General features: G+C 38.8%; 1 pseudogene and 1 gene segment (V, D, J or C); both read left to right on the top strand.

Moving 5' to 3' along the window:
• The first annotated feature begins 334 nt into the window (after positions 1-334).
• Positions 335-1174, top strand: LOC135232486 (T cell receptor alpha variable 26-1-like). The segment is given in 2 exon segments: positions 335-356; positions 792-1174. Coding segments are annotated over 2 exon segments (405 nt in total).
• LOC100664980 (testis development-related protein-like) lies at positions 1174-8827 on the top strand (annotated as a pseudogene).
• The last annotated feature ends 3606 nt before the right edge of the window (positions 8828-12433 follow it).

Genomic DNA, 12433 nt, shown 5'->3' on the forward strand with positions numbered 1-12433 from the left:
GGTTTTACTCATTCAGACATAGCCTATCTGAGTCTGAACCTTGAAAACGATCTCCTTTTAAGCCCTCTGTGTTAGGGCTGGACGGTGGGTAAACGATCTTAGTCTTAAATTTAAGGCTGCGAGTGGGGGCAGACCCAACCAAAAGGCTGCTCTGTGTTTGGTTGACACTCGACTGGGGAACACCCAAAGTGAAAGCTGCCTTGTGGGGTTTGTGCTGGTGGTGGCTGCTTGCTTTGTTGTTTGGAACCTCCCTCAGCCTAGGATCAGACAGAGAACCTGAGCTCTGGGGCCTAGGACCCTAGTTCCCACTTGAACTATGAGGTTGGTGACAGGAATGGCTGTTCTCCTAACTTTGGGTAAGTGCTCTAAGGTTAAGAAAGGAGGACTTTTGTGGCTGAAGGACACAGGAGAGGTATCTACTGTCTCCACTTCTGCCACAGTGCTTTACCAGATTGCTGGAAAGTTTGTGTCTGTATGTTTCTCTTAGAAGTCTGACATTTGTATTAGGGACTGACCATACCCGAAGACAGCTAAATTTCACAGCTCTCAGGCTATAAGGAACTTTGAGTACATTGATCCCAAGGGCCATGGAAGGTGGGCAATTTATCTTTGGCTTCATAGCTCTGAATAGCAGAGTAATAAATACCAGAAATATTTCTTTCATCCTGTGCATCACACGCAAACATACTTTCATATGTGATGAGAGCTTTCGGGAGTGCCTGTGTTTCTGACCTTTAGATGCACTCTAATTTAACAACCAAGAACTAATTTGTTGTTTCTCAACCCCTCAGGTATTACGGGTGATGCTAAAACCACACAGCCAAGTTCAATAGAGAGTACCGAAGGACAACCTGTAAATTTGCCTTGTAACCACTCCACAATCAGTGGAAGCGAGTATATATACTGGTATCGACAGATTCCCCACCGGGGTCCAGAATATGTGATAAGTGGCCTAAAAGACGACGTGACCAATGAAATGGCCTCTCTGATCATCCCTACTGGCAGAAAATCCAGTACCTTGATCCTACCCCATGCTACCCTGAAAGACACAGCCGTGTACTACTGCGTGGTGAGAGACACACAGTGGTTCGAGTGGGGCTACACCTGTGCGGTATCTCTCTGGTGGGGGAAGGGAAGCAGTAGCAGCCATCTAAGAGGCTACTGCACAAGATGACAGAAGCTCAACAGAAGAAGACAAGTAAAGGAAAAGAAAGATGAGAGAGTGAGGAAATCAAGGAGGAGGAGACGACGACAGGGATGAAAAGGATGAGGAAGAAGAGCTTTCATTTTTGAAGGGACTAAGAAGCTTCAGAAGAACTAAGGTTATAGTTGTAATCCTGCGATGAAGAGAAAAGGAAATGAGAACGTGTCAAGGCTGTTTGTTTTAATTGAATGTTACTTTCTTCTTGGTTAAAAAAAAGGTGAGAGCAACCATTTGGTTCTCCCAAAGGTTTTCTTCATTTGGACCCATGGAAATGCCCAGGCTCTCTTGCATCATTTTAGTAGTTCCAACCTCTTCAAAATGGAAATGACTTTCAGAAATGGACTCATTTTCCTTTGAGAAAAATTTAAAAGTTTCTTTGCTACACACGCATACTGTTGGAATACTGATGATTTTTTGGGAGGAAGTAAAAAAAAGGGGCAGATATGTGGATATTAATTTCATTTTTAAAATTTATGCTGAAATATTTTTATCATCACACAAAAAATATACACAAATTCTTTCTCCTTGACTCTCCCATGTAACTTTCTCCTCTGCTCCTAGGATAATACATTTTGACAGTTTGGAGTATATCTTGACAATTACATTTGTTTTCATTTATGTGGATACTCATATAAATATCTACTCAACTTTCTTACATAAATTGGGTTGTGCCATGCATATTTTTCTGTAATTATTTTTTCACTTAAAGTGTTTCTTGGCAATGTGCTCATATCAATATATATGAATTGACTTTCATCTTTTCAATACCTGCAGAAAACTTCATAGTTGTAAAATATCTTAGTTAACTCCTCACCTATTAATAATATTTAAATTGTCTACTCCTCTTAGTTATAATAATCAACGTGTCTTTCTATATTACATAGTTAGATAGGTTTCTTATATACTAACTGGAAATGAAATCACTGAGTCAAAGGATATGCCTATTTTACATTTTTATACATGTCTTGGTTAACACTAATATCAGTCTTCTTAGAGTTTAGATGACTTGAATGTATTTCATTGTTATTTTCATTTTCATTTTCCTAATTCCTGGTGCAGTTGAACAAATCTCCTATCATCTATTGGACCTTTGTGATTCTACTTTTGTAGCATGCTTACTAATACCATTTGACCAGTTCCTTTAAGATTGTTTGTCTTTTTATATTGTTTATTTGTGAAAAGTATTTCAGTAAAATAAACCTTATTTTTCCTGTTATATATAATGCACATACTTTCCCCTAATACAGTATATCTCTTTTAAATTTGTTTATTCAACTTTTCTTGGTGATTTTTAAATATTTTTATATAGTAAGTTTAAGCCTTCTAAGGAAATCTTTCCCCATTTTAAGTTGATAAATCTAAACTTATACACTTCTTGCAAACATAAAATATTTGTTTAGCCAGCTTGGGTGTAGAGAGTCAGAGCTTTGAAAATATACAGTTATATTGTTGAAACTTTGACCTCTTTTCTTAATTTTTTTGGAACACAATGATACCATTACTACTACCATCCAGGGAGTATTTCCAAGATATAAGGTGAGCCATGTCAATCATAACGATAATAACTACAGTAATTTTGATATTACTTAGCTAGCAAAACTCTTTATTAATGTCTTTAAATGATTACCTTTTATAATTCTCATAGCACCTTGAAAAGTAGGAATTCTTATCAATCCATGTTAAAAATGAGAAGCCCAGTTCTGAAAAAGTTTAAATAGCCTATAATCTCCTTGCAGATCAGAGCCAATCATTCTCTGTTACTTTTCTGCATTCAGTAACAACAGGAAAACTCCAACATAATTAATACAAATCAGTGAACAGAGGAGCACACAGGAATAGTCCATGGCACCCAGTCCAGCTAGTGTTACACACCTTAGAGCAAAATATCAGGAAAGTCGGAAAAATAAGGTCTGAGTTGAGAAAAATCAGTGCCCATTAATCCTATAGGGTAGCGCTGTCTAACAGAAATATGTGAGCCACATATGTAATTTTAAATTTTCTAATAGATGCATTAAAAATTAGAAGCAAGGTAAAATTAACTTTCATTCTATATTTAGCCAAATATTTTTAAAATATTAGTATTTCAACATATAATCAATAATTAGTAATAGGATAGTTTACAATCTTTTATCATACAAAGTCTTTGCAATTCCGGTGTGTGTTTTACACTTATAGCTCATCTCAGTTTGGATGCTAAATTTTTAATAAAGTGAACTATAGTCCTGTCAAAACAATAAAGTCTTGTTTAATGAAAAAGTATTTTACACTGATTTACTTTTTAAATTTGAATGTAAATTAGGTTAAAATTTAGTTCCTCTGACACATTAGCCATATTTTAATTACTCAGTAGCCACATAGGGAGAGTAAAGCTATAGGGAGATAACGCTATGCCACCGCTGGCTGAGGAGTGGGAAAGGGCAGACCCTAAACCCACACCCGGAGGCCCCACCCCAAAGCATGTGGAAGCCGAACAAGACCAAAGTGCTTCTGGGCAGCGCCCCGGAGGAGGAGGGCCTGCAGGAGGGATAGGGCTAGCGGCGCAGTCAGTTGCTCCCGCCACGCAGCTGCAAGGAGTAAGTTTTCCAGGTTGGGAAGAAGTGACGTCCCTTTAATAGGGATGATGAACAGCATTTACTCGAAAGATATAAATCTCCCAAGTCTAAAAGAACTAATTTACGATTAAAAGAAGAGTTGAAGACAGAGAACAAATCTGGATTTGGGGACAGTTTTCTTTTAAAACAGAATAGGCCATTGCCATGGAGTTGATTCCCACTCATAGCTGCCTTATGGGACAGAGTATGTCCCATAGAGTTTCCAAGGAGCGGCTGGTGGAGTCACACTGCTGAGTGACCTTTTGGTTAGCAGCAGCTCTTAACCACTGTGCCACCAGGGCTAAAAAGCCAGATGATATCGAAGGTTGGGAGCCTCCAAAAATTGCTCTTGAAGATGTAGCCGCTCCTTCAGGCGACACCATGAGTGACCATTTGTCTTGGCCAGGCTGAGAAGATGGTACTAAAAGCTGTACTAAGTATTTAACCGTGGCCAGCTCAGGAAATAGCTCCAGATGGAGCATCAAGTCAGCTGGAAAGCTGATTCAGTATTAGACACCAAAGCAAAAATAATCTTACTGGTAACTGGGAAGAATTAGAATGAAAGTTGTCATGGATTGAGTTTTGTCCCCCCAAAAATACATATCAATTTCGCTAGGCCATAATTCCCAGTATTGTGTGATTGTCCACCATTTTGTCATCTGATGTGATTTTTCCTATGTGTTGCAAATCCTATCCCTATGATGTTGATGAGATGGGATTAGCACCAGTTATGTTAATGAGGCAGGACTCAATCTACAAAATTGGATTGTGTCTTGAACCAACCTGTTTTGAGATATAAAAGAGAGAAGCAGCAGAGAGACAGGGGACCTCATACCACCAAGAAAGCAGCAGCAGGAGTAGAGTGCATCCTGTGGACCTGGGGTTCCTGCTCAGAGACACTCCTAGACTAGGAGAAGATTAATGACACAGATCTTCCTCCAGAGCCGACACATGGAGCAAGCCTTTCCCTGGAGTTGCTGGCCTGAATTCAGACTTTTAGCCTTTTTATTAAAGCCATCCACTTGTATTTCTGTTATAGCAGCACTAGATAACTAAGACAATAGTGTGAAAGGAAATACTAGACAAAAGAAAAAGTCCACTATTTCCGTGTATAATATTGCACCTTAGTATTTCATTTTAAGATTCTTAGAGTTTGCTGTATAATAGTGTTTTTTTCAAATTAGTGTATATCATTAAGTTGTTTAGTCTGTTTCTCACATTAAAGAATCTACTCTGTGCATATACTTCACAATTGAATTTCTGTTTTCATTTGTTGAATTTTGAAATACCCAAGTGTACTGTGATTCCTTAATGAATACTTTACAGGGATTGTACGTTTGGTTGCCTTATTGTAGAAATTTCCATTTCTTATAGTCCATATTTTGCTGGAACTGGACATGTCAGTTTTTGAGCCTGTCCTATAATAGTAATTATTTGTGTTTGCCACAAAGCTATTTTCATGGCATTCTTAGTTGTAGTTCTTTAATTGTTTTAGAATTTTCCCACCTTTTTTCTTTCATGCAGCATATATGAACAGTCTATGAAACACCAGAATGTAGAGGTTATACAATTCCCTTCTGTTGTTAGAAAATTGCTCTATGCGTGGTAAAATGAATCTTCCAAAGGTTAATGTTAAATGTTGTTTAATTTAACAAATTAAAATTTTTCCTTATTAAATTAAAAATACATAAACAAATTAAAATAGAAAAGCAAGGTTATATTTGAGTATAAAATATCAATATTTGGTTCAGGTGGACACTTGAGACTGTGTTGGCATCTCCTGTCTGGAGGGGAGATGGGAGAGTAGAGGGGGTTAGAAACTGGCAAAACAGTCATGAAAGGAGAGACTGGAAGGAGGGAGTGGGTTGACTCATTAGGGGGAGAGTAAGTGGGAGTATCTAGTAAGGTACATATAATTTTATATGTTGAGAGACTGACTTGATTTGTAAACTTTCACTTAAAGCACAATAAAAAATATTTTTTAAAAAATGTCAATATTTAAAAACATATATTCATCTGTTTTCTAGGAAGGAATAGCTGGTAGTACACATTGGGTAGGTAATGTTTTGAAATTTTATTTATCCTTCTCCTGAACTTTTAAATATTGATCTTTGTTTTCTTCTAAATATTTACTCTCTTTTTTTTGTTTACAGATTAATTTACAGAATGCAGTAAAGTATGGATAAATTTTAATAACTTGATGCTCTTAAATTTGTTTGGAAAACATTAACTTGCTCACTAGGGAATGCAAACTCTATGAAATAACTGGAAGGGCCTCTTTTCCGTTATACCCAAGTTTTTTGTTTTTTCAAAATGAGATACTTATTGTGATTGACGGTACGTCTATAAGACATTGTAGTTTTTTTTTTTTTTCTTTCCACACAAGAATAATTTATAGCTAATTTGAGAGCATTGCCCAGGAGTTTTTTCTCTGTCTGTCTGTCTATGTCTCTCTATCTCTCTCAAGTTGCCTCTAGACTTGCTTATTGCCCTTGACAATGCGATCCTATCTCTCAGGTGTGTCTCTTTAACAACGTGGCTCTGATCAGCAGGTGGTGCAAATATCTGTCTTAGGTAAAAGTGGTTTTAAAGAAAAGGCATAATTTTTTCTCTTTTTTTTTGGCCTAAAAAACAAAATAAACAAAAAACTTCCAGTTACACTGTGTATTCCCCCTATGTAAAAAAAAATTGTCCTCGAATTGTTCAGATTGCGCTTCTGTGCTATTTCATTTAACTGGGGGCTATCTCAACATGCCTGATGGGAAAACACATTGTATTGCAACATAGCATTCAAATAAATAAATATTTTTAATAGAACAAGAAGTTTACTTAACCTAGCCTTCAAAGAGAGACATGTTTTACCAAAACCAAACCAAACCCATTGCCTTTGAGTCGATTTTGACTCATAGTGACCCTATAGAACACAGTAGAGTTGTCCCGTAAGGTTTCCAAGGAGTGCCTCGTGGATTCAAACTGCAGACTTTTTGGTTAGTTGCTGTAGCACTTAACAACTACACCACCAAGATTTCCGAAATACAAATTCCAGTTTATGTTAGAACCTTGAAATTGTGGAGGTTTTCTTTGTTTCCTAACGCAGAGGAAAAGTTATGATTTTTAATGTAATAGCTGAGTTGAACATCTTATTTCCTCAGGTAAATAGTAGACAAACTATAACCATCAGTCATCTTAAAGAAATGCTTGCTATGATTGTGCAAACGTGAACCGTTTCAGGATATGTGCAGGTGTTTTAAAGCAAGAAGTGAGTTTGGGTTTATCTTTGGCTAATACTGTCTGAGGCACAAGAAAGTAAACAATGTATTTCAGACTCTGAAAATGGTATTGATGTGTGAGATGGTGAGAAATGTATTTCTCCTTTGGGGGAGTTCTGGATACTGTGACCAGCTGCAGTTTGTTGTGGCTATATGTTGTAATGTTAAAAAAAAAAAAAACCCAGTGGTGTCGATTATAATGTTAAGTGCCTGTAATTCACCTGGGTAATGTATTTTTAATGTATTTGTAAAGCACAGTTGGTAAAATATTCTTTATAATATTGATTCTCAAAATTTGAAGACAAAGCCAGGTGGGAATTGGAATATGAACTGTAAATCATAAATTTTTCTTATCTACAAAGATTTATTAAGAAATGAATTTTTCTTCTGTGTATCTCATTAAATTAAAATGATAGTGATTTTTAATATAAAAAAATCAAGAATAGATTTACACACGGAAAGCAACATCCTTTGATGGTTGCCATGGATGGAAATAAGAATCACTACAGAGCGCTGTTGTTGTTTGGTGCCATTGAGTTGGCTTCAACTCATAGTGATCCGATGTACAACACAAGGAAACACTGCCTGGTCCTGTGCCATCTTCACAATCGTTGTTATGCTCGAGCCCATTGTGGCAGCCCCTGTGTCAATCCATCTCCTTGAGGGTCTTCCTCTTTTTCGATGACCTTCTACTTTACCAAGCATGATGTCTTTCTTCAGGGACTGATCCCTCCTGATATCATATTCAAAGTATGTGAGACATAGTCTCACCGTCCTTGCTTCTAAGGAGCCTTCTGGTTGTCCTTCTTTCAAAACAGATTTGTTTGTTCTTCTGGCAGTCCATGGTGTATATTCTATATTCTTCACCAACATCACAATTCAAAAGCATCAATTCTTCTTCCATCTTCCTTATTCATTGTCCAGCTTTCACATGCATATGAGGTGATTGAAAACATCATGGCTTGGGTCAGGCACACCTTAGACTTCAAGGTGACATCTTTGCTTTTCAACACTTTAAAGAGGTCTTTTGCAGCAGATTTGCCCAATGCAATGTGTGTTTTGGTTTCTTGACTGCTGCTTCCATGAGTGTGGATTGTGGATCCAATTAAAATGAAATCCCTGACAACTTCAGTCTTTTCTCAGTGTATCATGATGTTGCTTATTGGTCCAGTTGTGAGGATTTTTGTTTTCTTTATGTTGAGGTGTAATCCATACTGAAAGCTGTGGTCTTCAGTCTTCATCAGTGAGTGTGTCAAGTCCTCTTCACTTTCGGCAAGCAGGGTTGTGTCATCTGCATATTGTGGGTTGTTAATGAGTCTTTCTCCAATCCTGATGCCCATTCTCTTTTATATAGTCCAGCTTCTCAGATTATCTGCTCAGCATACAGATTGAATAAAAAAAAATAGGTATGGTGAAAGGATACAACCCTGACACACACCTTCCTGACTTTAAACCACTCAGTATTCCCTTGTTCTGTTTGAATGACTGCCTCTTGATCTACATACAGTTTCCTCATGAGCACAATTAAGTGTTCTGGAATTCCCGTTCTTTGCAATGTTGTCCATAATTTGTTATGATCCACACAGTCAAATGCCTTTGCATAGTCAATAAAACACAGGTAAACATCTTTCTGGTATTCTCTGCTCTCACCCAGAATCCATCTGACAACAGCTATGATATCCTAAGTTCCACCTCCTCTTTGGAAACCAGCTTGAATTTCTGGCAGTTCTCTGTTGATATATTGCTGTAGCTGCTTTTGAATGATTTTCAGCAAAATTTTACTTGCGTGTGATATAAATGGTATTGTTAGATAGTTTCTGTATTCAGTTGGATCACCTTTCTTGGAAATAGGCATAAATATGGATCTCTTCCAGTCAGTTGGCCAGCTAGCTGTGTTCTGAATTTCTTGTCATAGATGAATAAACACTTCCAGCACTGCATTCATTTGCTGAAACATCTCAACTGATATTCCATCAATTCCTAGAGCCCTGTTTTTTGTCAGTGCCTTCAGTGCAGCTTGGACTTCTTCCTTCAGTTCTGATAATATTCTACCTCCTGAAGTGGTTGAATGTCTACCAATTCTTTTTGCTGTAGTGACTCTGTGTATTCCTTCCACCTTTTTTGATGCTTCCTGCATTTTTTTAATATTTTCCCCATACAATCCTTCAATATTGCCGCTTGAGGCTTGAATTTTTTCTTTGGTTTTTTCAGCTTGAGAAATGCTGAGCGTGTTCTTCCCGATAGACTACATAGTAGACACATGCTATTTTGGTGAAGGGAAAGTCAATACACAATGTGGGGGAAGTCAGAACAATGTGAGCAAGGTAAATGAAGACACTGAGAGGTACACAAGAATAAAGAACGACTATGACTTATACAATTCTGCAACAATAGTAATAACAACCAAAAATTGTGAGTGGTTACGTAGGTAGATATGCATGTTATATAGGTGTGGGAGGGTATCTTAGGCTGGGTTCTCTAGAGAAGCAAAACCAGGGCAGTGTATTAGAGAGATCTACATCAAGGAAATAGCCCATGTGGCTGTAGAAGCTGGAAAATGCCAAGTCTGTGGGTCAGGCTGGAGGCCTCTCCTGACTGATGTAGCCGCAGGGACTGGCAAATCTAAGATCAGACGGTCAGGCAGCAGGCTTCTGACTCACAGGTTATGGAGGCTGATGAATTCCAAGATTGGCAGGTAAGATGGCAGGTAAGCTGCTAGCTCAAGTCCCAAGAACCAGAGGTCAGAGGAACAGGAGCCAGCTGCAGGACCAGAGCAAGCAAAAACCCATGAAACCTACCAGAAAGTCTACCTATATTAAATGCAGGCCACATCCCCAAGGAAACTCCCTTTCAACTGATAAGCTACTCATAGCAGATGCCATGGATTGAATTGTGCCCCCACCCCCAAAATATGTGTCAACTTGGTTAGGCTATGATTCCCAGTATTGTGTGGTTGTCCTCCATTTTGTGGTTGTAATTTTATGTTAAGAGGATTAGGGTGGGATTGTAACACCACCCTTACTCAGGTCACCTCCCTGATTCAGTGTAAAGGGAGTTTCCCTGGGGTGTGGCCTGCATTAAGAGATAAAAGGAAAGAGAAGCAAGCAGAGAGTTGGGGACCTCATACCACCAGGAAAGCAGCACCGGGAGGGGGTCCCTGCACCTGAGTAATTCCTCAGCCATAGGAACACTGAGGACAAGGAGCTTCCTCCAGAGCCAACAGAGAGAGAAAGCCTTTCCCTGGAGTTGATGCCTTGAATTTGGACTTTCAGCCTACTTTACTGTGAAAAAATAAATTTCTCTTTGTTAAAGCCGTCCACTTGGAGTATTTCTGTTATGGCAGCACTAGATGACTAAGATAGCACATCTCACCATGGAGGTGATCACATTATATCAGATCGCGTCATGTAGGTGATTACATCATTATCTCGTAAAACTTCTTGCTGTCAAGTCGACTCCGACTCATAGCAACCCTATAGGACAGAGTAGAATTGCCCCACAGAGTTTCCAAGGAGCATCTGGTGGATTTGAACTGCCAACTGTTTGGTTAGCAGCCATAGCACTTAACCACTATGCCACCAGGGTTTCCTACATAATTATAGGGCTGCCAAACTACATCATAACTGGCAAACTATTGAGAATCACATCCTTGCCAAGTTGACACACAACCTTAGCAATCACAGAGGGCATACGGGAGTACATATTTAAGTATAGTTGTGGGCGCTTGTATGTACATATTTGCATGTGCTGCATATAAATTCATATGTATAATAGAACATATGGAGGCACAGTTATGAAAACTTCCTAGACATATTCAAACAGCTTGCGGGACTGAGTCACTGGCCTTGAAGGCTAAGGACCATAGTCTTGGGAGACATCTAGATCAATTGGCATAACATAGTACATAAAGATAATGTTTTACATCTTAGTTTGGTGAATAGCATCTGGGGTTTTTAAAGCTTGAGAGTGGCCATCTAAGATACAGCTATTTGTCTCTTCCTGTCTGGAGCAAAGGAGAGAGAAGGAAATCAAAGACTCAAGGAAGCAAATTGTCCACAGAACTAATGGGCCACATGAGCCACAGTTTCCTCTAGCCTGAGACCAGAAGAACTAGATGGTGCCCAGCTACCACTACCAACAGTTCTGTTCAGGGACACAATGGAAGGTTCTGGTTAGAATGGGAGAAAAATGTAGAAAAAACTCAAATTCCTAAAAAAGACCAGACTTACTGGACTGATAGAGACTGAAGGAGCTCCCGAGACTATCAACCTAAGACACCCTTTTAACCTGGAACTGAAGACATTCCCAGAGGTCACCTTTCAGCCAAATAATAGGTTAACCTATGAAATAAGCAATAATACTTGTGGGGAATGTTCTTCTTAGAACAATCAACTATGCAAGACCAAATGGACTACATTTGCCCAAAAGCAAAGATAAGAAGGCAAGGAACAGCAGGGAAACTGGAGGTATGGAAACAAGGAAAGCAGGGTAGAAATGGGGAGAGTGTTGATACAATGAGGGAATAGCAACCAACGTCACAGAATAACTTGTGTTTGAACTGTTGAATGGGAAACTAATTTGCTGTGTAAACTTTCACCTAAAACACAATAAAGAGTTCAAAAAAAAAAAAGGTAAAAATGACTTACCATATTCACACAATGGAATACTACGCATCGATAAAGAACAGTGACGAATCTGTGAAACATTTCATAACATGGAGGAACCTGGAAGGCGTTATGCTGAGCTAAATCAGTCAGAGGCAAAAGGACAAATATTGTATAAGACCACTATTATAAGATCTTGAGAAATAGTATAAACTGAGAAGAACACATACTTTTGTGGTTACGAGGGCGGGAGGGAGGGAGGGAGGGAGGGGTTTTTTACTGATTAATTAGTAGATAAGAACTGCTTTAGGTGAAGGGAAGGACAACACTCGATACATGGAAGGTCAGCTCAATTGGACTGGACCAAAAGCAAAGAAGTTTCCCGGATAAAATGAATGCTTCAAAGGTCAGCGGAGCAAGGGCGGGGGTTTGGGAACTATGGTTTAAGGGGACTTCTAAGTCAATTGGCAAAATAATTCTATTATGAAAACATTCTGCATCCCACTTTGAAAGGTGGCATCTGGGGTCTTAAATGCTAACAAGCGGCCATCTAAGATGCATCAATTGGTCTCAACCCACCTGGAGCAAAGGACAATGAAGAACACCAAGGTCACATGACAACTAAGAGCCCAAGAGACAGAAAGGGCCACATGAACCAGAGACCTACATCATCCTGAGACCAGAAGAACTAGTTGGTGCCCAGCCATAATCGATGACTGCCCTGACAGGGAGCACAACAGAGAACCCCTGAGGAAGCAGGAGATC

Source organism: Loxodonta africana, chromosome 10, assembly GCF_030014295.1.
Source record: "Loxodonta africana isolate mLoxAfr1 chromosome 10, mLoxAfr1.hap2, whole genome shotgun sequence".
Lineage (NCBI taxonomy): Eukaryota > Metazoa > Chordata > Mammalia > Proboscidea > Elephantidae > Loxodonta > Loxodonta africana.